General features: G+C 55.1%; 2 protein-coding genes across 3 annotated transcripts; both read left to right on the top strand.

Moving 5' to 3' along the window:
• Nucleotides 1-437: 437 nt before the first annotated feature.
• BMP15 (bone morphogenetic protein 15) lies at nt 438-2012 on the top strand. Its single transcript, XM_041424193.1, has 2 exons — nt 438-756; nt 1237-2012. The coding sequence occupies exons 1-2, from the start codon at nt 438-440 to the stop codon at nt 2010-2012; spliced, it is 1095 nt and encodes a 364-aa protein (XP_041280127.1).
• A 4228-nt stretch (nt 2013-6240) lies between these two features.
• PHKA1 (phosphorylase kinase regulatory subunit alpha 1) lies at nt 6241-27213 on the top strand. Of its 2 annotated transcripts, none has more exons than XM_041424381.1 (33): nt 6241-6553; nt 6657-6815; nt 7290-7337; nt 7882-8050; nt 8418-8500; nt 8676-8756; nt 9166-9264; nt 9380-9526; nt 9837-9890; nt 11396-11518; nt 11629-11724; nt 12488-12595; nt 12789-12867; nt 13313-13447; nt 14482-14591; nt 15247-15391; nt 16331-16409; nt 16828-16907; nt 18739-18915; nt 19311-19405; nt 19575-19714; nt 19843-19999; nt 20160-20239; nt 20439-20517; nt 20604-20733; nt 21110-21211; nt 21606-21721; nt 22035-22070; nt 22861-22905; nt 23164-23334; nt 23839-23892; nt 24030-24230; nt 24472-27213. In XM_041424381.1, the coding sequence occupies exons 1-33, from the start codon at nt 6476-6478 to the stop codon at nt 24643-24645; spliced, it is 3630 nt and encodes a 1209-aa protein (XP_041280315.1). In that variant the 5' UTR covers nt 6241-6475; the 3' UTR covers nt 24646-27213. The 2 variants fall into 2 exon arrangements, with proteins under 2 accessions (XP_041280315.1, XP_041280314.1); XM_041424380.1 differs by having other exon boundaries at nt 6242-6553; nt 22032-22070.
• Nucleotides 27214-27277: the final 64 nt, after the last annotated feature.

Below are 27277 nucleotides of genomic sequence, written 5' to 3'. Positions count from 1 at the left end.
AGTCCATGCCTTTAAAATGGGCCTGGGCAAGGACCTCCTACCCCGTAGGAGGAGGCTGAGTCAGGAGCAGGTGGGCTGAGTGAGCTGATTCTCCCACCCCACTTCACCCCACTCCCCTACCCCAGCACCTTTACAGCTCCCATAGCCAGGCTCTGTTGGGCTAGCTTTACTCCTGGTCTGGATTTTAGTCTGGAATTTGTCCCCCTTTTTGCATACAGATTCCCCCCACCGTTCTGTTCCTGTGCCAAGCTGAAGCAGCTGGTGTGATTGTCCTGTCTTGATAGAAGCTGGAAGCACCCTGGGATCCTTTTGCTGGTGCCCACAGTCAGCTCTCCCTCTCAAGTGAGGAGAAGCATGACTGCAGGTTTTCCCTAATTCTTCTGCTGGCCAGCCCCACCTTGTCCCTCTTACCTGCTCCCTCCCGACACTCACTTATCATGGCTATGCCCTGCCCTTTCACCAGCCTCCTCCTTCTCCTTGTTGTGCCCCTTTCCCAGGCTGCAAACCAGTCCCCACTGCCTCTTGGCTCCCTGCCTGCTGTCCCCACGCTGCCCCTCCTGCAGGCCCTGCAAACCCGGGCTCCAGGCAGCCCAGGCTGGCAGGTGGGGCCAGCCAGTGGGCAGCCCCTGCGCTACATGCTGAATCTGTACCGGCGTGCTGCTGACCGCGAAGGCCGCCCCCGCCGCAGCCGCAGCCTGGGCACCAACACCATCCGCCTGGTCCAGGCCAGTTCCCATGGGGGTCAGCCCTGGGCAGGTAAGGAACTGGTGAGCACTAAGGATTGTATAGGCGCTTAGCAGAGCTAGCAGGGTGGCTTGAGCTCTGAAGGTGAGGTCTCTTGCCTGCTTCCTTCCCCCTCTCTACAGTGTCTGGGTTGGGGTTGCTCTTGGCCATGGGGTTCCACTTGGCAGGAGTCCAAGGCTCTGCCCCAGGGATGAGAGGGGTAAATGCATAGCTGGCCCTTGTGTGCCCTTCTCTCCTTCCCAATCTGCCTAATGCTCTGCCAGGCTAATGGTGTTGGTGGAGAGGATGGGAAATGTTACAGACTCTTTGCCCTTCATGCCACCAGCAAGCCTTGGCTCATGGCTTCTGTTTGCTGCAGCATCTCCTTTGTGCTGGGGCAGATGGCTGTCACAGGCTCTGCTGTGCTGTGTGGGGCTGTGGCAGCACCATGAGAGAAAGGCATGCTCCACAGTGCCTCCTGCACTATGCTAACAGGTCACTGCTTCCCTGCAGGTCGCTGGTATTTGCAGGCCCTCACCTACCACATGGAGGGCCAGCCAGAGGTCGAGCACCTCCTCAGAGCTACTGTGGTCTACCTGCCCAGTCTGTCACTGGCCCACGGTCGCCTTCTCTGCGCTCTGGAGCTGGTGATGGCTGGCGAGGCACCCAGGGTGCTGCTCAGCCCTACTGCCCGTCCCCGCCATGGCTGGGCCGAAGTTGACGTCACCCCTTATCTGGTGCTGGGGAACAGCAGCGTGGGGAGCCTGGCACTGCGGCATGTCTGCGTGCGTGCTGGCCGAGCAGGAGGCCATGATGCCCCCGTGGCCCCTGGCCACCCTTTCCTCCTTCTCTACCTTAATGATACCCAGGCAGGGTTGGCACCTCTGGCAGCAGAGCCCCACCGATACCGACGTGATACAGGGACATTGGCTCATGACCTGCCCAAGTACCTGCAGGACCAGGGAGGGGAGAAGAGTGACTGTTCCCTCCGCCCCTTCCCTGTCAGTTTTGCACAGCTGGGCTGGGACCACTGGATCATTGCTCCTCACCGCTATAACCCACGCTACTGCAAGGGCACCTGTCCCCACCTGCTCCGCTATGACTTCCACGCACCCAACCATGCTGTGGTGCAGGGTTTTGTTCATCAGCTGGTGGATGCCAATGTGCCCCGGCCCTCCTGTGTGCCCTATCGCTACAGCCCCATCAGTGTCCTCATGATTGAACGCAATGGAGGCATACTGTACAAGGAGTACGAGAATATGATTGCAGAGTCCTGCACTTGCCGGTAATTTCCACTGCTCCAGCACATCACCCCTGGGCTCTGCCTCTTCCTGCAGATCTGGACTTTAGGGTTTATCTTGCTCTGCCTGGGGCTCACTTGGCTCATCTCCCCTCCCCATGCAGCACTGCTCAGTAGGGAGGTTTTACAATGACAGTTTTATGTAAATTGTGGGTTTTTAAAGGCAGGAACCTGTGCTGGGGTGGTTGCCCCATGACATCTGTCCTTCCTGCAGCCCCCATGGCTGCTGCCTGGTTTTGGTGGGCAGGGGGTCTTGGCCTGATGTTCTCAGATATGAGGTGTGTCCCTAAACTGGAGTACAAAGCTCTTAGGAGGTGGCTGGGAGTCTCCTGGTGGAGCGAGGGCAGGGAGGGAGGAAGTCCAGGTGTCTCTGTGTTTTGCATCTGGCACGGTGGTGGTGTCAGGATCTGATGTGACCCTGCCTGTGGCATTCCTTCCCAACTCACATGCACCCCATCCCTATCTAGTCTCAACTGCAGAGGCATCTCACCAGGCTGAGAATTTGGGCTGGAGGGAGGAAGCCTCTCTCCTCCCCTGCAGTTCTGCTCTGGAAGGGCTATGAAAAAGTGGAGGGACCTGAGCTGCCATCTCTGCTTCCAGTGCTAGAGGCCAAGGCAGCTGTCTGTGCTGGGCTCTGCCTGCTGTTTCCTCTGTCACACTTGTTCTTCAGCTCCTTGGCTTGCCCTCTAGCAGGGCTCAGGTCTTGTTCCCAGAGGTCAGATTGCTGTTGCAGATGTCTCTCTACCTTCTTGCACTCTTGCTGTCACACAGGCCTTGGGCTCTGCTGGGCTCCTGGCACGTCCCTGTTCCCAGAAGGGTCAGTCCCACTCTCAGCACCCCTGCTGCCTGACTTTTCTCTATTTATTTCTTGAATGTGAATAAATAAATAGATTGATTTTGCTAAAGACCATCTTGGCCTGTTCTTGCACTGTCCCCAGGGTGCAGCAGGTGCACCCTGGGATAGGTTGCCCTAGGCTGTATCCCTGTGCAACTGCCCTTGTGCTTTCACTGGAGGGGATGGGTGCAGGGGTAAATCCCAGCTGGTTCAAGCAGGGCCTATGAGAAGTGCCTCCCCTGGAGCATTGACCTGCACTAGTGCAGAGGAGACCACATGTGGCTGCAGGCAGCTGCCTCCATGGGGCTAGGAATGAGAGATGCTCTTCATCCCTCTGTATGGGGCAAGTCCTAGGTGACCATGGAAGAGCAATGAGCCAGGTCTCCTGGGTCTGTCTGCTGCCAGCACCCCTTGGACCAGCTGGGCACCTGGAGATGGGTGAGCACTGGAGTCTGTCACCCTAGCCCTGTGTCCATTTATGCACTGTGCCAACAAGCTCTTGAGTCTTTTGGGATGGGCCCGTTCCTTGAGTATCCATGGGTGCCCAGGGGCTGCTCCAGCAGCAGGATCACCTCTGTGCTGGTAGTGGGAAAGGTGCTACCACAGAGATGGAGGAGCAGTGATTCAGGGTAAGATTCACTGTCCCCGGATGACTCCAGCACTGTGCCTGCATCATTGCTGGGACTGCAAGGCGCAGGGTGCAGTCACCCTAGCCTGTTGCCTAGGGTGCACCTTGCAGAGATGATCTTCCTGCAGATCCCGCAGGGCACAGCCTGGCATTCCACTGGGGAGCACCAGGAACCCTGGCTTTGGAGGCTTGCACCCCAACTCACCCTCAGGTAGGGATCTTGCCTGTGGAGCTGCTGCCGGCACAGGGGGCTGCATTGGACCCTTTCTCTCCCCCAGGCCAGCTAGTGCATCCCTGTTCCCTTCTGCCTTGTTCCCAGCTCCTTCTCCTGCCCCAAACCCCACACTGAGGCTTTGCTTTGTTTCCACAGGGTGCCCATTCATTATCCCTCCTGCTGCCCCTCCTAAGTGGGCATGAGCGCCTCACACCCCACATCCTGCAGGCTGGCACTGGGCAGAGAGGGGATGTGTCCCATGTGCCCTTGCAGTACTGGGGCAAATCTAGGCTGGGCACAGTACAGGGGCACCAGGATGGAGATCCCCCAGCTGTGGAGACCAGGTGCTCCCCAGGCACCTTGCTAGGACTGTAGCTGGATGCAAATGGTGATGGCCAGAATCCAGATGCCTTATGGGTGCCCTGCAGAGATGCTGGCAGCTCCCAGCTAGGGCTGTCTCTCTGCCCAGGGCCACTCAAAAATTTATGCAGAGCCATTACCTGAGAGGAGCAGTACCTAGTGGAGGCACCTGACAGATGGAGTTTGCAACACTATGGAAGCCTCAGCACTCAGAATGGCTGACAGGACCGGTGCAGTCCCCACTACCATCTCCAGGAATCGCCATCAGCCTGGCACTACTCCTCTCCCTCATCTTGCTTCTCTACAGCTTCCTCCAGGTGGGTCTTGGCATGAGGGAAAGATGCCAGGTGACTCAGGACATTCCTCCCTTCCCATCTGCCCTTCTGGATGTTCCAGGAGCCCCAGGGGGTGGGGAGCACATGGCCCCTCAGATGCCCCTTGCAACACCCTTCTAGAGGATGGGAGAGCAGCAGACCCCCGGGTGCCCCCTGCTGGCACAGCACTGAGTGTGTCAGCAAGGCCTGCAGTAACTGGGGACCTCTGCTCATCCCCTGCATCACCCCCTGCCTAGCCTTGTCTGCATGCCTGGGACTCTTAATGTCCCTCATCCCTACAAGTCCTGTGACCCGCTCCATGTACCCTGATGTCCCCAGCCATGGGGCCTCACAAGTACCCCAACCCCACCAACTTTGGGAGTTCTCGACTCTGGGACCCCCACCCCTACACTGTTCCCCACTGCCCACCATTGTGGTGCCCTCCAGTTCCAGTGACTCCGGCCTAGGCATCCCCCCAGCAGAGCCCAGCTTTGGCCTCCCCCATCCAGGTGCCTCCAGCTCAGGGATGCACTCCCTCTGGACACCCTGGCACAGTGCTCATGGCTGCTCTGCCCCACAGGGCTGGGTGCGTACCCCACCACAGTATGAGTGCTGACAGCCACTAGCATCCCCAGGAATGTCCACTGTGCACTGGGATCCCCAGACACCGAGGGACAGTGTGCACTCACTGCTTGGACAGGACTCTCCAGCAGCCATATGTCCTCTGGGCTGGGCCAGGGGGAGACTGTGCTGCTGAGCTCCCTGGGGCCATGCCGTGGCTGGGCTGCTCCAGACGCTCTGCACAGAAAATAAACCTAATGCACCCTGCCCACACTCAGCATCTTCTTGCCCCTGCCCAGCTGTGCAAAGGCAGGTTAAATGGATGACAGGATCATGTGTGCCTCAGGGTGGCACATGGCACCTGCGGGCTCCTGTCTCCCACCCAAAATCTGCAGAGTCCAACGCAGCACCCACTTGGCCCCCACGTGCCCAAAGGGGTCCCCGGGACGAGGCGTGCTGTGGTCTTCAGGAGCCTACTGTGCCCAAATGCTGCTGGTGCACCTGTGTGGGTGCACATCTGTATGATGCACATGTGTCTGCCTGCACCTGTGCACGCAGGTGTATGCAGTGTATGCCTCTCTGTGTGTGCACATGTGTATAATTGTGTGTGTGCACGGGAAGTGTGTCCGTGTGCTTATGCATGTGTGTGCTTATAGGTGAGTGTACCTGTGGGTATCCACAGGTTTGCACACCTGTGAATGTACATAGGTGCACGTGTGTGTGTATTTCTGTGTGCTATGAACACACAGAAAAGCAAAGCGTAGCTGTGTACACGTGTGTGCGTGTGGAAGTATGTGTGCACACGAGTCTGCCTGTGCATGTGTTCCAGTGCAGGTAGGTGTGTGCACACCTGTACGTGTGTGCATGTCTGTGCATGCCCATGTTTCTATGTGCACCTGCGCACCTATGGACGTCTCCATGCCTCTGTCCACATGCGTGTTTTTGTGTCTGTCCATGCACCTAGCATACGTATGCGTGTCCATACAGACCCACACTGGTATGTGTACCTATCTGTGTGGCCGTCTGTGTGTCTGTACAGTCTCCCACCAGGACGCGAACCAATCCGTGCGTCCCTGCGCCACACCACGCACCATCCATGTATCTGTTCCACACCGGCACAGGTATCCGTGCGTCCGCGCGTCCGTCCCTGTATCCGAGTATCCGTGTGTGTGGCCGTGTCCCTGTCCATGTATCCGTGTGTCCGTCCGTGTGTCTGTCCTTGGAGCCGCGTATCCATACTCAGCGTTGCTCGGCCTTCGCCCAGCAGGGGCGCCGAAGGCCCCCGCCCCCCCGCCGTCGGGGCCTCCATGTCCTCCAGGTCCTGCCCACTCGGTAGCGAGCGCCCTGCGGACCGAAGCCATCGCCGGAGAGGAGCGCAGGGCAGTGCGGGTCGGACGGCCGCTCAGGGGCCGTAGCGGTACTCGGGTAGCGCCGTCGGCGGCAGCGAGCAGGCGGTGCCGCGGGGCGGGGCGGGGAGGGGCCTTGACAGGACCCGTGCCATCCCGCCGGTGCCGGTTCCTGTGCTGCTGCTGCCGCCGTCATGAGGAGCCGGAGCAACTCGGGTGTGCGTCTGGACAGCTACGGGCGCCTGGTGCAGCAGACCATCCTCCGCCACCAGGTGCGGACCCTGCCCGGGAATGAGGAGCAGGCCCGGGGCCTCGGCGCGCCCCGCCAGCCGCTGGGCCAGGGAGTTCTGTGTGAACGGTGCGTCCCCTCCGCAGGACGCGGTGACGGGGCTGCTCCCCGCTAGCGCCGACCACCAGGACGCTTGGGTCCGGGACAACGTGTACAGCATCTTGGCGGTGTGGGGTCTTGGCCTAGCCTACCGCAAGAATGCCGACCGCGACGAGGACAAGGCCAAAGCCTACGAGCTGGAGCAGGTAGGAGGGAGCAGCAGCCGGGGGCGGGGCTGGTGTCACTCGGGGACGGCGGTCACCCCGGTCTGGTCAGCCACAGCTCGCAGCTGCGTCAGGGGCAGTGAGGACGAGGACGCGGCTGTCCCCCGACACGGGAGGCAATGGGAATGGATGTCAGAGCCTGCTCTTCCCAGACCACACTGGAGCCCAACCAGAGGGTCTAGATCTCTGGCTCTGGCATGATCTGGGGCCACAGACCTTTTCTCAAGGGCTGGGATCCATGTCCTGTAGCCATGCCCTCTGTCCTCCTGCACAGCGTGGCAACCTGGCCTTGCTGGCGGACCAAGAAATCTTCCCTCTGCTGTCACCCAGGGGCTGTGAAAATGTGATCAGGGGCTCTGATTACGGACACTGAGTCCCACAAAGGTCAGCGGCCAGCTGATCCTGAGTCAGGGCTTCTTCTGGAGTTTAACAAACCTGTTTTCCTTGTTCCTGCAGAGCGTGGTGAAGCTGATGCAGGGACTGCTCCAGTGCATGATGAGACAGGTAGGGGCTGGGGAGTACCTCTGAGTGTCATGTGGTCTCCTTAAAGCCCAACTATGCCAAAGGTTGTTTGCCTAGCTCTCCCAGCCCTCCCCAGCCTTCCCTGATGAGCAGAGGGAAGGCCCCCTTCCAGCAAGTCTTGAAATAAGTTCTGAGTGAGCATCTGTCATGGGTGTGATTGAAGTTTCTGAGCTGTGGGCTGGCAGCCAGTGGAGCCTTTGCCGGCTGCTCCCTGTCATGAGGCCTGGCAGGATTCTACAGCTCCTCCTCCCTGAAGGCATTTGGGGTAACCCTTTTCTCTCTGAATGGTGCAGCTGTGGCAGTGGGCTGTCCACTGCTGCAGTCCTGTGTTGCAGCAGCATGTGAGCCTGAACTCACTGCCTTGGTGCACAGTGGGGCTCAGCCCAGGGGTTGTGGAATTTCTGCCCTGCCAGGCATGACTCCATGTGCTCCACTCATGGCATGGGGCAGCCCTTGGCTCAGGAGCTGTCAGATCTCTCTGGAGACAGGGTTCAATGAATGCCTGCACCTCTTTGCCCTTTTCAAGGTGGACAAGGTAGAGGCCTTCAAGTACAGTCAGAGCACCAGGGACTGCCTGCATGCCAAGTATAACACCCACACCTGTGCCACTGTGGTAGGAGACCACGAATGGGGTCACCTACAGATGGATGCTACCTCCCTCTACCTCCTCATGCTTGCACAAATGACGGCCTCAGGTAATGCTGGGGGCTCCCATTGCAGCTTTGAGCGTGCTACTCTTCAGGTTCACCAGAGTCTCAGTTTGGGTGCAGCTTCCTGGTTGCCAAGCTGTTGCAATGGCTTCCGTAACCCTCACTGTTTCCTTATGCTCACAGTATCTGAGGTGGGTTTGGGCCCCTTGATGTCAGTCTCTCCAAAAGCCCCCGTTTGTGTGAACCTCCAGTGCTGCTGTAAGGGGTGGGAGTGGAGATGGAGTCAGCTAGGACATAGCTCCCAATGGGCAGGCATGCAGTGGGGAGGAATCATCCCTGGGTTACTGCAGTCCCATTCTGGATATGCTTGTGGGCTTGGAGCAGCTGATGTGAATTCTTCCCTCTACTTTAGGCCTCCACATAATTCACAGCTTGGATGAAGTCAACTTTATCCAGAACCTTGTGTTCTACATTGAAGCTGCCTACAAAACTGCGGTGGGTAGCATGTGCTGGGGAGGAGGGTTGTGCTCTGATGGTGGAGATACTGGACTGGTGTCTAGGAACAGCTGTGGGTTCCACCTGAGCCACACCAGCACCTTCTGGAAGCACCAGAGATGTGTGGGATTCAAAGACTTTCTGGGTGTGTTCTGAAACAGTGCCTGGTTCACAGGATTTTGGCATATGGGAGCGTGGGGACAAGACAAACCAAGGCATCACCGAGTTGAATGCCAGTTCTGTCGGCATGGCCAAGGTGAGCTGGGAAGCAATGCTGGCTGGCAGGATGAGGAGCGCCAGTGGCCCTGAGCTGCTTTTTGACAGGGCAGGCTGGGCATGTTGAACTGCTGAGGCTCAGTGCAGTGATAGGTTTCTGGGGAACCTATCTTCTCATGCACTGGGATAAAGCTGTGCCCTTCTAGCCTGGATTTTGCCTGAACTGGCAGTGAAAAGTAAATCGGGGGTGTGTGGCAGAAATGTCCCAGGCCCTTTTGATGTCTGGAGAGGTCCCATTTTGACCAGAGATGTTCTGCAGCCGCAGCAGCGTTCAAATTCTTTTAAATTTGGGCAGTGCTTTACACATAGGGAGTAGCATGGAATGAGAGCTCTTACAGATGAGCAGCATGGTGAAGGACATGTCTCTTTGGGTCTCACCCTGCTTGCAGGCTGCCCTGGAGGCACTGGATGAGCTGGACCTCTTTGGAGCCAAGGGAGGCCCACAGTCAGTGATATGGGTGCTCTCAGATGAAGTGCAGCACTGCCAGGTGAGACCCACTCAGGCATTACACTGTTGCAAGAGGAACTGTGATCTACTGGGTTTGCAAGTGCGAAAGATGCCTGGCCTGACAGCCTAACCACCTTTCCTTCCCCTTTGCCCAGTCGATCCTCCACTCAATGCTGCCCAGGGCCTCCACATCCAAGGAGGTGGATGCCAGTGTGCTCTCTGTCATCTCCTACCCAGCATTTGCTGTGGAGGACAGCGACCTGGTAGAAATCACCAAGCAAGAGATTATCACCAAGCTGCAGGTGAGCATCTCTGCCCTTGTCTCACTGTTCCCAGGAGACAGCTGCAGTCCAGACTGCCGTAGCCCTTTTTTTCCCCAAAACATGTTCTGTGGGGGGTTGCTGGGACATGTCCTGTCTCAGTCTCCATGACCTGTGGCAGGGGTGTGCAAAGAAGCATCCCTGTGTGCTGTGGCCCCAGGCTGTAATTGTGGTACCTGAGTGCTGGGTGAGTGAGGGAGGTGGTGTTTGGCTGAAGGAAACACCCTGCCCCTGCTTCTGCATTGAAAGTACAAGATATCTCCTGCTCAGCAAATCTTTCCCTCCCTTCCAGGGGCGCTATGGCTGTTGCCGCTTCCTCCGGGATGGATACAGAACTCCCAAAGAGGTGAGGGTCCTCAGCCCTGCTGCCTGGCAGAACTTGACTGCCAGGCAGCAGCCTGCCTGGATGCAGCACAAAGACTGTGTTAGGGAGCAGTGGAAAGACAAGAGCCCTGAGTAGCCCCAGGTAGTGTCATGGGTCTGAGCAAGGCTCCCCAGAATGCCAGAGCTCATTGGAGAGGTGGTATGTCCCACCCACGCCCATAGCAGATGGCCAGAGACTGGCTCTGCCTGTATCCTGAGACCCGGTGGTGTGTCCTTCTTAGGCTGGTAGAAGGTGGGACCAGTGCCCAGCATGGGAACCCTGCTAAGGTGGGCTCTTCCAGGGCTGCACCAGAGGAGGCCTGGGGAGTTGACTGCAGAGCTGCTACCCAGCCTCATCTATGGTAGCTCTGGAGGTCACAAAGTTGCTTCTGTCTCTCCTAGACCAGTAGTCAGCTTGGGTACTGTCAGAATGGCCCTGGGGGCAAGTGGAGAGTTTGCTGCTTTGGGAGAGAAAACAGGAAAATGTTATAAGCAGCAGTCTCATTTGTTAACCACTGAACCAGGAAATGATACTCAGAGGCTCTTAAGTCATCACCAGCTGCTGGGCCTGTAACCTTTGGTCTTGAGTACTTCTGCATGCTTCTCCTTTGCTGCACCTCTGCAGACCTGCCCATAATAGGCAGTATGTGTGGCTGCGCCTCCTCCAGAGCCAGAGAGAAGCAGCAGCATCTCCAATTCAGTGTTCCCAGTGCTTGTGAGCTTTGGCAGCATGCAGAGTTGTGGATTACTTAGTTTTGGGGAGCTGTGAGGCATGGAAAGGGCAGCAGTGGCATGCAGCTAGCTGGAGTCAGATGGGATTTTGGAAGCTTGTGGCTGGAGTCCAGGTAGAAGATATCTGCTCCTTCTCTTCTCTCTGCCTGAATAGTCTGCTAAGGCAGACACTCTCCCTTCTCTGCAGCAGACAGAGCAGTTAGCAGGGAGGGTCGAAAAAAGGTCACTATACCACACAGAACTGGCAGCTCTTCATCCTAAGAACTTCCCTTGTGTTGGGCTCACAGTAGCACCACATGGCAGGAAGGCCGTGGAGGAACCTCTCTGGCCCCGTGTGACCAGCCCAAGCCCTCTCACCTGGTTGGGCCAGCTTGATGATGCTGGAGGAAACAGATACTGAGAGGCTCAGGCAGAGCAGGCAAGGCAAAGGGGACCCAGCATGGCACAGGGGATGTTGTGCTCTTGCTGTACAACAGCCCAACATCTGGGGTGTTCTGGGGGCTCTGGGGTGCTCTCCTGGGGACCAGGTAGACCCCAGGAAGGGTGAGTCTCTCCATTTTCAGTGCAGAGGGCTCAGGAGGGAGTAGTCCAATGGAGAAAACAGAGGCTGGAGGTGAAATTGCTTTTCAACTCTTTCTTGGCCATCTGCAGATAAGGGCTGGGAGGACATTTGAGGCTAGGGTCTCAGGGGGAGGAGAAGCCCTGTCAGTTTGAGGGGATCCTGTTACATACCACTTGCCTTGATGTCATGTACAGGATCCCAAACGCCTCTACTACGAACCTGCTGAGCTGAAGCTGTTTGAGAACATTGAGTGTGAGTGGCCTCTCTTCTGGGCATATCTGATGATTGATGGGATTTTCAGTGGAAACATGGAGCAGGTAAGAGAGGTGAGACCTGCTGGGCTAGTGGAAAAATGTCCCTGGCAGGAGAAGTGTGCGGAGGAAGGAAGCAGGTGGCTGGCAGCAGATTTCCTCTCCTCTCTTCTCAGGTGCAGGAGTACCGGGAAGCCCTTGAGGGGGTTCTTATCAAGGGGAAGAATGGGGTACGCATGCTGCCAGAGCTGTACAGTGTCCCACCAGATAAGGTGAGTGATCCTGAGCTATGGTGGAAAGCAGAAGTGTCTTACAGAATCACACGATATTCTGAGTTGGAAGGGACCCACAAGGATCACGAAAGTCCAGTGCTGAAACTCCTAGTCTCATTACCAGATAATTAAGTTTTAAGTGCTTATTAAGCCAAATCGTTAGTGAAGGGGCACATGTAGTGCATGGAAACCTCATGTATAAAAAGGATGCCTTGGAGCTGTTATGAAACTGTGATAAAAAATTGGGGTTTTCCTCCCAAAGCATTTTTTGCTCCCACACACAAGAGCTCTTTGCTGACAGTCTGCTTGCTCAGAGACTTGAGTGCTCTGAGAGCTCAAGACAAGCAGACCTAGGCTGAGTAGGTGGTGATGAGCTCCATTTCAATGGTGAGGAAATTTGTGTGGGCCTGGGCTAAGAGCAGTGGCCTCCTGATGCTCAGGTCATCCAGGAGAGATGTGCTCCTCACCAGTATCAGAAAGCATCTCTGGGTGCTCCTGGGCCATGTCAGTTCTAGTGGGATGGGCCAAGCTGAGAAACCAAACATGGTTTGAGCAGCTGCTCTGTTATCTGACACAGATGCCCAGGGCAGTCATAATAAGAGAGGAGGAATGTAACCTGGCTCTTCTGGACCCGCTGTGACAAATGCTGTTGTCATGCCTAGTTTTAAGCCTTGAACTGCTGGACTTCAAGATGCAGTGAGGATGCTTCCTTCAGCATCCTGTGTCTGTGGATCCCTTCTTGACCTCCTGGCTTGTCTTCCAGGTGGATGAAGAATACAGGAATCCGCATACTGTGGACAGGATACCCATGGGGAAGCTGCCACACATGTGGGGACAGTCCCTCTACATCCTGGGTTGTCTGATGGCTGAGGTAGGATCACCCTGGGTGCTGGGGAGGACTGTGGGACTAGGCTCTGAGCTGTGAAGGTGCAAATGCTGCCACCCACCATGGGGAAGTTGTCACCTCCATCCCCCAGGAACTCTTAAAGGTGGGTTGTCCATAGGCATCACCCATTCTACCCTACTCATAAAATGTTAATCTCTTTATACCTTTTTTTCTATAGGGGTTTCTAGCTCCTGGTGAAATAGATCCCCTCAACCGCCGTTTCGCTACTGTCCCTAAACCTGATGTGGTGGTCCAAGGTGAGGGAAAGGAACCAGTCCCAAACCCCTGAGCCTGGCAGATGGGGAGGAATCTGGCTGTGTGGAATTCACAGAGGTGGCTCTGGGGTGGCTCTTCTTGATGGGTTGCTGCCAATATAGCCCAGTCTCAGCCCTGGCAAGGTGGGTGGAAGACGGGGTGAAAGTCCTTCCATTTCATCCTGTGTTGACCCACAAAACTATCATCTGCTGCAGCTTCCTCTGCAGAGAGGTTGAAAATTGTCTTCCTGCCACTTGGTGAGGAAGACTTGTGTGTATAGAGTGTTAGGAGGGGCAAAGCAGACTTCTGCAGTGGGAACTGGTTCCCAAGCGACCCCAGACAGCTTCTTCTCTGTAGTGTGGTGCCTTGTATGTGTCCCCAAAGGCATGGGGCAGTGTTGTCACACCCTTGTGCCTCTGTTGCACTGAGACTGTCTTCCATCCACAGTGTGTATCCTGGCTGAAACAGAGGGGATCAAGGCAATCCTGCAGAAGGAAGGCATTAACGTGGAGACTGTGGCAGATGTCTACCCCATCAGAGTGCAGCCTGCTCGCATCCTCAGCCACATCTATGCCCGGCTGGGTGAGCTGGGCTCCCTGCTCCTGCAGCAAATGGGGTGCAGAAGGGTCTGTCTCACCCCTGGCACTCCTGCTCATAGACACTCATATCCTGCTCTGTGCTTAGCTGATGAGGATTCTGCTGCCCATTTCTAGGCCTGATAAGGCCACTGATGCCGAAGGGGAACAAAGTGGCAGACAGTGCTGTTCAGTGTGATTCTGACAGAAACAGAGCTATGGCTTGCATTTGCAGTCACCCCAGGAAGAGACAAGAAACTCTGACAGATGTTGACCCTCATGTGGGCAGGAGTTGTCTTCTGTTCCTGTATTCAGATCTGGATGGGGGAGGCTAGCCAGACACCAGGAAGGGTCCTGTGGCTGTCCCTGGCAAAGACAGCTCAGAGCTCAGGCAGTATGGTTGTTGCTGGTGGGTGGGCAGGGCTGAGTATGAAGGGAGGATGTGCTCACCTCTGCATGCTTGCTCCTTGGTGCTGCAAGCCCTCGGGCATGGGGTTTGTTTTGCAGGAGCCAGAGATTTAGCCTGGGCCAAAGGAGACACCTGATCTGCTGCTTAATTTGGCAGCTAATTTAGGCCACCAAAAGGCCAAGTGTGACATGGGTAGGGGGAGCAGCCTGGCAGCTGCCAGAGCTGACAAGCAAGGGGTAATGCTGTTACTGCACCATCCTGGGCTTTGGGAGTCATCCAGGAGCAGTTGGAATGCTGACAGAGCCGCCAACTTAAGTAGGCCAGCCCTATGCAGAGTGGCACCCCTAGCCCTGCTCCTGCTTCTAACATGCCCAAAGACCAGAAGCTGTGACACTGCAGAAGTCAGGACAGGCTGTGTATCACTGTTTCACCATGTCTCTACCCCTCTGGCCAGGTCTGGGGACAGAATTACTGTCCCTTAGAACTGTACCAGCTTGACACACAGTTCTGGGATATCCCATCTTCAAACCAGCATTTCCCTGCTGGCCGGTAGCAAGATGCTTGGCACTACTTGCTGCTGCAGCCCTTTCATGAGAAGGCTTGTAATAAAACTCCTCGTCCTGCCCTCCCAGGCCGCAACAAGCAGATGTGCCTTACTGGACGGCCCTACCGGCATATGGGTGTCCTTGGGACCTCCAAGCTCTACAAAATCAGGAAGAGCATCTTTACCTTTACCCCACAGGTGAGTGACATTGCAGAGTCTCATTCCTAGCTATTCTCTGATATGAAACTGGGCAGGAAATTTCTTCAGTGCTGGGTACTCATTCTAAGATACACACTCTAAGGTGTGACCCAGCACTCTCTAAACAGCCTGGGAGTGTGGAGTAGTCCAGCTCTGTGGCATGAGGCAGCACAGTTGGTGGTCCTGGCTGTGTGGATATTGGGACAGCTTGAGCCTTTTAATGATCAGTATTGGATGAAAATCTCTGCTCACCCTGACGAGGACACCAGGAGGATGCTGATGGCAGGCCAGAGACATGTGTCCAGGGGACAAGCAGTAATCCAAACCTAGCACTATTGGGAGTGCATATTCACTTGGAAAAGGCACAACATGGACTCACTGTGTGGGGCTGGATGCTGCTGCTGCTGAGCTATGGTGTTAGTTACGTACCCATAGTTGTTAGTGGCCAGTAGCTGCCCTGGGGTTTGAGGGTCCTTTGCTAGGCTGTACTAGCACCTGCTAAGTAAGGTGGAAAGAGCTGTCAATGCAAAGGCACGTACCCTCTGGGTGCACAACATGGCTTGCTTGACTGTGTGCCTTTGGGAAGACATAGGTGGCACCATAAGGACCTAATGGCTGCATGTAGGGTCAGTCATGTCTCTTGCTGTGCTCACAGTTCATAGACCAGCAGCAGTTCTACCTGGCTCTTGACAACAAGATGATTGTGGAGATGCTGAGGACGGACCTCTCCTACCTGTGCAGCCGGTGGAGGATGACTGGGCGACCAACCATCACCTTCCCCATCTCCCACACCATGCTCGGTATAGATGCTCCAGCCTCGCAAGGCATTTGGTTAGAACAGCCCTGGGAAATAGCTCTACAGAAGGAAGGGGGCGGCCAAATGTGTGACAGTCTCAATAACAGGGACATGGTGAGGCTGGAGCAGCCAGTAGTGTCCTGTGAAGAGCTTACTGCTCAGAGGAGCCATGTTGAGTGGGCAGCTGGCCTGGCAGCTAACAGGGTTGTCTGTCAGGCTCTAGTACCTGCAGCTCAAGGGCTGTTTGCTGTCACAGACGTATTCAGGCTCCAGGCAAATAGGCTTGTGGGAAGGCCTTTTGGGAGCAAGACCAAAAACACAATTTCTCTATAGAAGTGTTCTTGGTGGTCTTTCTGTGTCTTGACTCTTCTTTAAGACTGAGCACCTGCTAAAGGCTTTCCTAGTCAACAGAGAGGGGAAAACAGTAAATCAGAAGGAGTGAAGGCACAGAGTAGAACTGGCTTGCCTGCAGCACCTCATGGGTTCCCTATGACCCAGGTATAGGAAAGTGACTGTGTTCTCCTTTAAGGCCTTTCTGTCTCCCCTTGTGTATTTGAAATCCCCTTAATTTCTCAAGCGTGCCTTTTGCTGTGGTGTCTCCTGCCCTCAACATTAGCACGCCCCTCTGCTTCCTTACGTGAAAGGCAGAGACAGAGCAGGGAGCTGTTAAGTGCTGCTGTCTGGTACTGTCTGCTTCAGCCCAAGGTGAAATCTGAGGAGCCTGGAGTGCATCCTGGCATGGTTTTCCTTGAATCCAGCCTGGACAGTCCAGAATTTCCCTTTTTTGCATGGTGCTTTTGGTACCACAGCCTGACCACATACCCCAGAGTAAGGGTCTGGCCATGGTGCTTTAGGTGTCTGAATGTGCCCCCCAAGTCCTGCGTTGCTTTCTGGGGGTGAGTTTGAGCGTGAAGGCCTGACTGCCTGTGCATCTTCCACACAGATGAAACCAGCAGCAGTGTGCATCCTACGGTGCTGGCAATGCTGCAGAAGCTGCAGGATGGGTATTTCGGTGGTGCAAGGTGAGTGCAGCTTCCTGCAGTGCAAGAGGGAGAGGGCTCATGGTCTCCAAGAGCCTGGTTATGAGGATACCTGCTGGGCAGAGCATAGGCCATGGGGGAGCAAGCTGGAGAAGATACACTGGGGTATGCTAGGCTATCAGTGTTCCCTAGGGCTACAATCCCAACAGAGGAGATGAAAGAGAGGACATGGCTCTTCAAGTCATCAAACCCATGGCTGCAGGATTTCTCTAATAGCTTTTGGGCAGCTCTTCCATGCCTGCCCACAGCTGAAAGAGTTGCAGGCAGCTAAAGTAGACACCAGTGTGTGTATGCTCCTGGTGAACATGACTCTCCCCATCAAAGGGCAGGAGCCAGGAGGTAAAGCCAAGGGTATCACTTCCCCTTTCCTCTCCATGTGACCTTCCTATCTCTTGCCCAGAATTCAGACTGGTAAATTGTCGGAGTTCCTGACAACATCATGCCGAACGCACCTCAGCTTTATGGACCCTGGGCCAGAGGGTAAGGTCTTTGCCATGAGTTACAGGCTCAGCAGTGACAGCTTTGAGAAGCTAGACACCTAGGAGTGGCTGCATGGCTTGCAGGTAGCAGAGGATGGTAAGGGAGAACAGGCCAGTCACTGCTGTGGAGTGGCAAATGCCTAACTCACCCTTACAACCATAACACCCAGCCTCCCTGCCAGCATACACCGCTGTGTTCTTCATGTGCTTGGGTTTTCACCATGTTCCATTCTGGCTCTCTGTCAACCGTGTCTGGAATGAGCAGCTCTGACCTTCATAAGCTGCTCTGTGGAGAAGAGATAAAGGGTTGGCAGCCTGCCTCTGCTTGGGAGATGTGGCTGAAGGTCTTTGATGCATAAATGGCACTGCAGAAGATGATAGGACAGTGACCAAGGTGGTGGGGAACAGCCACCATGTTCCTAATTAATCTCGGTTTTTTCCCCAAGCCTTTGCCCCTCCCCTGGGCAGAGCTACTCCACTGAGTGCCAAATGGAAGCCTTACTGCTATATAGAGAGTACCTGAGAATGCTTTGCCCCATCACAGCATAAGGGACCCCACCCCTTGTGCTGGGACCATGGCAGGGTGCAAGTTTTGCTGTTCCCCTTGCAAGCAGGCCTGGGGACATCTCCTGTGTGACCTAGCACTGGTCGTCATTATCCTTCCCACTGTCTGTTTTACCTCTGCAGCTCCTGCAGCCAGTGAATGCACTGCTGGGACTCTGAATGCTCATTTTTCTTGCCCTTCTCTCACTTCATCTGCAGCCTTCTTACAGGCTGCATCAGGGTTTGTCCAAGGTGTCTGCTTTGCCTCCCAGCTCCAGTGAGAGGATCTGCCTGACTTTTCAACAGCATCTCAAAGATGCTAAATTTTAAAGTTTTCCTGTGGTCAGATGCTGCAGCCTGGTGAATGTTCTCAAGGGTGGTGCTTAGAGGATTTTCCAGCCTAGCTTTCAGGCACTGTCACGAGGCATGCTGTTGAGGGGTGGAAAGGGGATGCCATGCTGCTTCAGGTGCGGTCAGCAGCTTGTCTCCAGGGGCCAGTACATCTCTGAGTTTGCCAGCTGGAGAGCAGCATAGCTTTGCCCTGGCCTACTGTTAGTGCGTTGACATCTCTGTTTTGTCTGGGGCAGTTCTCCCCCAGGGGCATCCCCTCACTTTTGTCTCCTGACTGAGCAGAGACCTGGCCTCTGAGCACCGTCTTCCATGTTGTTGTTAGTGCATGGTGCCTCTGGTGATCCTGATGTGGTGTTGGGAGCTGCTTGAAGCTGGGCAAAGAGCAAGGCAGGAACCATAACTCTTCCTGTAACACCAACTTACAAGTAACTGTTGCAAAAACCCACCTTGCCTTGCTCTCTTGCTGGAGTCCAGCTTGGAAGATGCCCTTGCTCTGCTGGGGTCTGTAAGTGGTCTCTGCTTGGACAAGCTGCCTCTGGCTGTACCTCCCCACTTCCCTGGAGAAAGGAGTGTGAGGGTTTTCCTGCAGGGTTTGAGTGGGACGTTCCTAGTCTTGCGCAGGCTTGGATCAGAGACGTGCTGCAGCAACATGCTGTTGCTTCCTTTGTCAACGTGGGACATGGAGGGAGCCCCAGTTTAGGGCAGGCAGTGTCCCAGGCAGGAGTCAGGGTTGCAGTGTCCCCTGCAGGAACAGGGGTGCTTTGTCTGCCTGGCTGCTGGCACTATTAGTGTACCTGGCTGCCAGCACTGGTCCTACATTGTCACTTTGTGCAGCCAGCAAAGCCTTGTCTCTGCTGAGGCACAGGTGGGAGCTCTCTGGGCCTTTGGGTGCCACGACTCCAAGTGGCTGAACTCCTGCTCTGCTGCCTTCCCTTCAGAGGACGCTGATGATGAGGTTGCTCAGTATCTGGATCACCTGCTGCAGCGCACGACTCCCCAGTCAAACCTGCCTCCGACCACCCAGCGGGGAGGGCTGAGCCGCTTCAGGGCTGCTGTCCACACCACCCGGGACCTCATGTCCCTAGCATCCAAGGCCAAGGACCTGCATGTCCAGAGTGAGTAACTCCAACACCCTCTACATCTTCCCTTGAGCCCAGGGGTGAGGTTGAAGTGCTTTGGGAGCTTTCACAGCTGTATGATGCTAGGGTTCCCGTGGATTGCAGAGAAACTAAGCCTTTACCTGGGCAAAGGCACTTTATGTCCATCATGTTAGTCCTGGCCATGGAGTGTCTTGGAGTTGGTGCCTGGGCAGCCCCATGAAAACTCAGAAAAGGATGGCAGCTCCCTGTGGTGTTCCTCTGAATGGGTGGACAGGGGCTGCTTCTCCCATAGCCAACTTCTCTGGAAGGACTGGTGGGGGAGCAGTGTCAGTGTCTGAGGGTAGTTTGATGCACAGTAGTGGTGATTGGGGTTGGATGTGTCTCTGCCAACCTGTGGGATTTTTTTTTAGATGTTGGGATGTATGTCCCCAGCAGGATCTTCCAGGCATCACAGCAGTCAGTTAAGCTTCTGAGTTCACTCCACCAGCATGACTTGGAGGGCAAGGTGAGTTCTGTCTCTCCCAGACTGAGCTGTTCTTTCAGCTATAGCCAGAGTGTCCTTGCAGGATTGCAAGGGGTAGTCCTGTTGTTTGATGAGGGAGAATATGCATTTGGTCCATTTGGTGCAGGGTGGTGGTGATGCTAATCATCAGCACAGGTCTCCCTTCCCCCAGAGCCACACACTCTATGCAGAGATGAACTTGCCACGTGATGAGGATGGCAACGTGGACTGCAAGGCACTGGTGGACCAGCTGCGCATCTGCCCCACGCTGCAGGAGCAAGCAGACATCCTTTACATGCTCCACATCCTCAAGTAGGATGATCTCTGTGTCCTGAGGGCTCACTGTGCATAGAGGGGTTTGGCACAGCCCAGGGGGCCTGCCAGGGAGCTGCAACAGACAAATTGCTGGACATAGCACAGCACCTCCTTCACCTTCACAGGGGACCCGAGTGGCACACAGGGCTTGATAGTGAGCCTGGCCCCACCATCAAGGAGCTCCTCACTGAGCTGTATGTGCGGGTGGGGGAGACACGCCAGTGGGCCCTGATCCGCTACATCTCTGGCATCCTCAAGAAGAAGGTTGAAGCTCTGGATGAGGTAACAGCTGTACAGCCAGCGTCTAACAGGCTGAGGTCTGTCAAGGAGGAGACAGCAGAGTGAGCAGGAGAACCATGGCTGCATCAGCTCTGCCTCCCTCTGCCTTGTGCTGAGCCCCCAAACCCTCAGCTGTTGACAGCGGCTGCCTTTCTGTCCCCAGGCCTGTACTGACCTCCTGTCTCACCAGAAACACTTGACGGTGGGGCTGCCCCCAGAGCCACGTGAGAAGACAATCTCCACGTGAGTGTGGCACCACTCTCTCCCCAAGCATGCTGGGCTGGGTCTGGACGTGAGCCTGCTGCTCTGGGGTCCATGGGCAGGAGTGGCCCTGGGTGGCTGTCCCCAGCCTATATCTCTCCTCTTGGGGCTGTACAGACTGGGGGTATGCAGGGTTTGCTCTGCTGCCTCTCACCTGCTCTGCTGTTTGTCCACGCCCCAGCCCAATCCCCTATGAGGAACTCGTTCGCCTTATTGATGAAGCCAGTGAGAAGAACCTCAGTGTGTCTATCCTCACCCAGGTGAGGGGCCGGGGTGTCAGGGGAGCCTACAGCTGCGTGTCTGCCCTGGTGAGCAGCACTGAGGTGATCTGCCTTTGTCCCTCTAGGAGATCATGGTGTACTTAGCCATGTACATACGCACACAGCCTGCACTGTTTGCTGAGATGTTCCGCATCCGCATTGGGCTCATCATCCAGGTGATGGCAACAGAGCTGGCACACTCCCTGCGTTGTTCAGGTATATGTGGCAGAGACAACACCCTAGCTGGGGTAGGTGCTGTGATGCCTGGGGCTCTGTCAACCAGAAAGGAGTACTGTTAAAAGTGGGCATCTCAGGCTAGGATGAGACCCTGCATGGAAGTGCCAGTGTTTGCAGCTGGACATGTTCTTGAGCAGTACAAACAAGTGATTGCACTGCATTCTCCATCCCGGCATGTGTTGGGCTGGCCATGGGAAGAGTCCATGTTATAGGCAACACCTGGAGCCTAGTGTATGTCCTTGCCAGATGAGCTCCTGTACTAGTGCTCCCCCTGGTCACAGAATGGCACTCAGGGTAGAAATGTCCTAGGAGGACTATGAGGCAGGCTACAAAATCACAGTTCTCTTCTTTCCAGCTGGAGAAGCCACGGAGAACCTGATGAATCTCAGCCCATCAGACATGAAGAGTCTCCTCTACCACATCCTCTCTGGCAAGGAGTTTGGAGTGGAAAGGAGTGGTGAGTCCCAGCAGAGAGCACCTCGGGGCAAAGCTGAGTGCACAGCATGGCCAGATCTATGTGTTCCTACCTTTGAGCACTGTCCCTTTTCTCCCCCATGTTCAGCACAGATGCTCAGTTCTGGAGGGGTCCAGCAGGAAGCTCTGCTCTTCATAAGGACAGGGCTGAGTGATGCTGGGATCAAGCCTGAATCCCATGGCTATTTGAGCTTTGCTTAGTTTGACGCTTAACCTGGTTGGGTCTGAATTGAAGCAGTTCTGTACTGCGCTCATGGATCTGTGATGCCCTCATGTTAGAGGGCAAGGTCATGCAGAGGTACCAGTGCCCAGGCAGCGATGAGGAATGGCCATGCCTTGAGTGATATTACCCACTCTAGACCTCTCTTCCCCACCAGTGTGTTCAGTGGACTCGTCACTCACCACCGCTGTCTCCATCTGTGACATGGGAGCTGTCGGGACCTCGAGACCTGAGCGCACTGGCCTTGTCAGGCTGAAAAGTGAAATCAAACAGGTGAGGGCAGGTGGTGCAGGCCACTCACAACAGGTCTTGTGGGTGAAAACCAGCTACAAACCAGACAGAACTGATGGAAGAGTGGGAGACACAGATGCGTCCAGGAGCTAATTTTGTCTCCAGTCCTGTCTGGGGGGAAAGTTGGGGTGAATCTGATAGTGGGTAGGGGTTGCTCTGGCAATTCAGTGGGAGCACAGGGGTGCTTGAGAAGGTGCAGGGGTGAGGAGGACCATGTGGTGTCCCAGGTGTGGCTAGCGTCTTGGTGGACATCTTCCAACAGCAGAACCTTCATTTTGTTCTTCTCTTGCAGCAGTTGGATAAACGTAGGCAGTCTCTGCCTGGGAGTAAGGTGAAGCCTCCCTGATCCTTCAGCCTCAGCTTTTGCCCCTCATGCCATGCACCAGGGCAGCTTCCCTGCATGCACAAGTCAATGAGCTTCCCTCAGCTGCTGCAACAATGAGTTGGCTTCCCCTCTAAGCAACAGCCATTATAGCCAGCTTGGAGCTGTGCTCAAATACATTCCATTATACTCACAAAATCTGCTGAGCAGGATGGCTTGATGCTGCCAGTGCCATGACCAATATTGACTCTGCTGGACAGTTCGCTGGATCCTGCCTGCAGCCTCTCCAGTTATTTCTTCTCTGGGGAAGGAGGCCTGTGGTCAGCTACAAATGCCAAGGACCTCCTCTTGTGCCTATGTCCAGGAGGAGTCCTGAGCTCTAGAACATGTTCTGTCATCAGAGACAGAGCTTGCAGGGGCCAGGCTGATGCAGCAGAGTTAGGGCCAACTTGATGCAGTGTGAAACCTGACATCACAGAGGATTGTCTGTGGGCAGTGACCTTCCTACTGGTCCTTCTGTCTGCTCAAGACTAAAACCCTGCCCATATCAGCAAGCTAGCAGAGCAGTAGCAGTCCTACTCCTGTGTTCAGGCCAGTGCAAACCCACTGCTGCTGCAGCTCTGGCATATGCAGCCCTCTGCAGCTTTCCTTTCAAAACTCCCTCTGTCTCCAGCCAACCCTGGCCCTGGGATAACTGCCCTGTGACCTGACCCTGATCTGTGCTGTTGCTGCTCTGTTTGCTGTGACTGCTGCCCTGCTCTGGCATGGTCTCATTTTCATCTCTCCCTTTCTCCTTCAGCCCCTCAGTTTGCAGTCCGGGGACGCCGCCCTCAGGTCCTCTCTGGTAACCTCTGTTTGTTGGCTGCACACGTGGGGTCTGTCTTGTTTGTGGTTGCAGGAAGGAGCTGTGCTCTGGGGGGTGCTGCAGGGAGCTGGGGCTGTAAGGTGGGCTTTGCTGGGGGCAGGGGGTGGGGTAGCAGCTCTGTTTTGGGAATGAGGCTGGAGAGCCTCAAACAACAAACTCTTGAGCAGCAGCAGGCTGCGTTCCTGTGGGATATTTAACTTTGCAGCAGTCTCTGTGGTTCTTGTTTTGTCTGCTCAGTCTGCTGGGCACACAGAGCTGCTGGGGAAGGGCTCCTTTTCAAGGACGCTAGAAGACCAGGGCAGTACGGACAGCCGGCAGGGCCAGTGGCAGCGGAGGCGCCGGCTGGATGGGGCCCTTAACCGTGTTCCTGTGGGCTTCTACCAGAAGGTCTGGAAGGTCCTGCAGAAGGTGAGTTAAACATGCATGTGAGCCTCTGGTCCCAGGCACCAGCCTTGCCAAGGGGACTTAGGCACTCAGGGCTGGTCCCTGATGTTGTGTAGATATATGCTTCAGAGACAAGGCCTACAGCTGACCTTGGAAAGCTGTAGAGGACATGCACTTGCCTTGTAGTCTTGTAGGGCATGCCTCAGCCTGTACCTTGCAGAGAGGAGCTGCTCAGGTGCTTTATGCATCAAGCAGACAAATGCATGGCTGGAGCCACAGCTGAAGGTGCTCTGGGCACAGCTGATCCTCAGCATGGTGAGCAGGGAGCAGAGCCCCATGCAGGGGGCTCTGGCTGATGCTGAACTGATGGAAAAGGAGTGATGCTATATGGGTTCAGGAGGCGGAGCTGGGGTGTATGGGCAACACACACCAGTGCTCAAGTGGGAGCAAGTTTGTGGGCTGGACCCATGTACCTTAGCATGATGCTTCTCCAAGCCATAACCGTGATCTCTCCTTCTTGTTCTGCAGTGCCATGGTCTCTCTGTGGAGGGCTTTGTTCTTCCCTCCTCAACAACCAGAGAGGTAGGAGGTTCACGTGAATGGGGAATGGGACCCATGGGTTGTTGTGTGCTGGTTACCCTGGGTGATTGCCCAGCATGGCTCAGGAATTGAGCAGGTGATACAGTGCTTTAGGTACACTTCTTTCTTCCTCCTCACAGATGACCCCAGGGGAAATGAAGTTTGCTGTGCATGTGGAATCTGTCCTCAACCGTGTGCCCCAGCCAGAGTACAGGCAGCTGCTGGTGGAAGCTATCTTAGTGCTCACCATGCTGGTGGACATGGAAGTGCACACCATTGGTGGCATCATAGCTGTGGAAAAGATCTTGCACATAGCCAATGACCTCTTCTATGAGGAGCAGGTAGGGGTCAGCCCTCACCCAGGGCTGCTGGCTACATTCCCCATACCTGTGCAGGGCTCACCCACTTGGGGAGCCCTGCCTGTTGTGTTCATGGGGCACAGCAAAGCTGTAGTGTCTTCCTCCCACTCCTCATCATCAGTGTGTCACTCTGAGTGCAACAGAGAATGCTTGGGATGGAAGCTGATAATGGGATTGCCTTTTTTCCTAATGATGTCTTTCTGCTTCCCTGTCCAAAATCCAGAAAGCCCTGGGCGCTGATGAGCACATGCTGGAGAGGGATCCTTCAACAGGCATCTGCAGCCTGCTGTATGACAGTGCACCGAGCGGCCGGTTTGGCACCATGACCTACCTGTCCAAGTCGGTGGCGTTGTACGTGTACGACTTTCTGCCCACAGATGGCTGCTCCATGCAGTAGCTCTTGCAGTTCCTCACTGGGTTGCAGGTGCTCTGGCGTGGTTGTTTCATACAGCTTGTAAAGATGAACACTAGGTTAGTTCGCAAGGCAGTCTGTGTGGCCATCTCTCCTCCCAGCCCTGGCCTCTTGGTGGGGGAGCAGCCCTCTGAGGAACTCCGCAGGAGGCATGTGTCCTAAACTGACCTGTGCCTGTGTGGCCTGTGGAGCAAGGGAAAGGCTGAGCTTTGAAGCGTGCTTGTGTTAGAAGGTTCTGTCTCCATGACTCCTGATTCATCACCCCTGGAAAAATGTCTGAGGGAGTTGGAAAGGGTTCCCCCGACCAGACCTGTGTGCTCAGCATTACAATGCTCTCTGACCAGCTCACACTCTCCCTGCCTCCAGCAGGTTTACAGTTTTTAACCTCTTCTGTGCTGCTTATTACTCCAAATCTGCAGGATTTATGCTAGTGCAGGCTGAGGTTCTTGCTTTTCCTGCTGCTGATGGAAAAGTTTTGCTAGAGGAATGGGGTACGGTGCCTGAGCCTTTCTCCCAGCACATCCAAAATCAATATGGTCCAGCCCAGCCACAGCTGTGCTGCTTGGAAGCAGGCAGCCCATCATCCCCTGCTGGGTATCCTGTGTGCAGAGCTGGGGAGGTTATGTTAGGCAGGATCCCTTTTATCTCTAAGCTGCTAGTACAGGGCTTCTGGCTGGCTGGGACATGCCAGTGGCAGCCCCTTTGTGTCATCTACTCTATCCCTGGCAGTGGTGCTAGTGGCCAAGAGACAGGTTCCTGAGTTCTCATGCCCTGTGAAGCAGCTCTGAGCTGGCTACTTGATGTTACCTGTGCAATCAAAACCATGCTTTTAATGCTCATCTCTGACTTCTGCTCAATTTCCCACAGCCTGGCACTGAGAAGGATGGGGACTTAGCAGATCCCTGCTCTAATCTACCATGCAGGTCAGCCCCCACTCAGGATGGGACTGATGAGGATCAGGCACATATGGAACAAAGTGGTGGAGGAAGAGGGGTTCCCTTTTGGCTCCCTGGTTCACTTCCCTAAGACTTTAGGTGTGCTCCAGTACACTCAGCACGTTGGGCAACAGGCCAAGAACCCTCACTTGCACCCTCTGACCTTGCAATGTCCCACAGCTTGTCACAGGCCAGCCCGATATAATCTATGTTCCCCTCCAAGACTGGTTTACAGCAGTCCAGGAGCAAAGCTCTGAGCAAAGATCCTCTTTCCCTTTGGGAAAGGTTGATCCCATCTAACAGCAGCAGTCTTGTTAAAAAAAAGTATTAAAAAATCTGAAATTGTGGCAGTGACATCAGCCACCAAGCCGTATATTCAGCAGACTGAGTCCATCTCTTTCAATGTCCCTGACCACAACTGTAAGGACAGAGGAAAGAAGCTGTCTTCCAGAATCCCTTACCAACCATCCCCAGGCCCTGAAGTCTCCTGTGATTGCCCTTGGACTGTGTGTTGCAGTTTCATTGCCACCCACATGGAAAAGCAGCAGTGGATAACAGTCTGAAGCTGAACCTGGCTGGGAAGTGTCCTAGTGCTGTGCTTAACCTGGGCCCCAGGGAGGCAGCAGACTTCACTAAGAGGTCTGTCTGTGTGGTACATTGGACCCTCAGAAAGGAATCACCTACAGCTGTAACCCATCTTTCTTGTAGAGGTGGACATGGTCTGGGGGTGTCACAGCCATGGCAACACCTCTGGTTTAGGTGGACTAACATCCACATCATCCCTTGCCTGGCCTTCCACGTGAGAGCTTCATACCTGCTGCACAGAGGCATGTGGGAAAGCATGGTGGGCAAGGAGGGGTTTGCCTCCACCCACTCCTTTTACTGGCTTCCCTTGGCAAGGGAGGATACAGGATCCCCTGTGTATTCTGGGGAGGCTGTTCCTGTCAGGCAGGGCAGAGCCTGGTTCTATGAGTCTTTCTCAGACTCCCTTATGCCCCTTAATCTTTCAACATCCTCTCATAGCTGAGCCCTGAGGGTGGGCAGATCTTGGTCACACCAAACACAGCTGTTCTCTGCCATGCTTCCCAGTGAAAGGCTCTGGCAGTCCCTGCACGCAGAGGCCTGGATGGCTGTGTGTTTTTATGGGAGCTCTGTCTGAGGAGCCACATCTACTCTAGGAAGCACAGAAGATGTGGTTTCTGCCAGATAGATGTCACAGTCTGAGCTCCTTCTGAGAGGGTGATGGACAGCAGCTGAACTTGTCTCTTGAGCTGGCAGGGTGACAGTGCCCATGCCATGTGCCAACACCACCCTCAGCCCATGTAGCCTGTGGTGCACCCAGGGCTGGCTCTGTGTGAGCGCAGGGGTGGCTGCCGGGCAGAAGTCGGCCATTCCTCTGTGGATAGGCTGGCTCCAAAGCCAGATGCTTTCCTCTGTGCGTGCCTGTGTTTTTTGATGTCCAGGTTGGTTTAGCCTCAAAGCCAGGTGGTCTCTTGGGGCAGCAGCTCTTCTGTACACGTGGCTTCATGGAAGATCGTGCTATGAAAAGCCAGTGTCCATAAAGGAGACTGAGAAGTCCTGCAACTTTATTCAAATAAAGGGAGAGAGTCCGCTGGGACATCAGCCTGTGGGATGTTCTCTCTGTAGTTTCAGAAAGTGCAGCGTCCTTTTATCCTAAACTC

Source organism: Onychostruthus taczanowskii, unplaced genomic scaffold (assembly GCF_017590055.1).
Source record: "Onychostruthus taczanowskii isolate IOZ18803 unplaced genomic scaffold, ASM1759005v1 scaffold81, whole genome shotgun sequence".
Lineage (NCBI taxonomy): Eukaryota > Metazoa > Chordata > Aves > Passeriformes > Passeridae > Onychostruthus > Onychostruthus taczanowskii.
This window is presented reverse-complemented; position numbering and strand designations above follow the sequence as displayed.

Coding starts and splice junctions, on each gene's coding strand:
- BMP15 (XM_041424193.1), top strand. CDS start 438: ATGGCTATGCCCTGCCCTTTCACCAGCCTCCTCCTTCTCCTTGTTGTG. Junction 757..1,236: donor TGGGGGTCAGCCCTGGGCAG/GTAAGGAACTGG, acceptor GCTTCCCTGCAG/GTCGCTGGTATTTGCAGGCC.
- PHKA1 (XM_041424380.1), top strand. CDS start 6,476: ATGAGGAGCCGGAGCAACTCGGGTGTGCGTCTGGACAGCTACGGGCGC. Junction 9,891..11,395: donor GATACAGAACTCCCAAAGAG/GTGAGGGTCCTC, acceptor TGTCATGTACAG/GATCCCAAACGCCTCTACTA. Junction 11,725..12,487: donor ACAGTGTCCCACCAGATAAG/GTGAGTGATCCT, acceptor CTTGTCTTCCAG/GTGGATGAAGAATACAGGAA.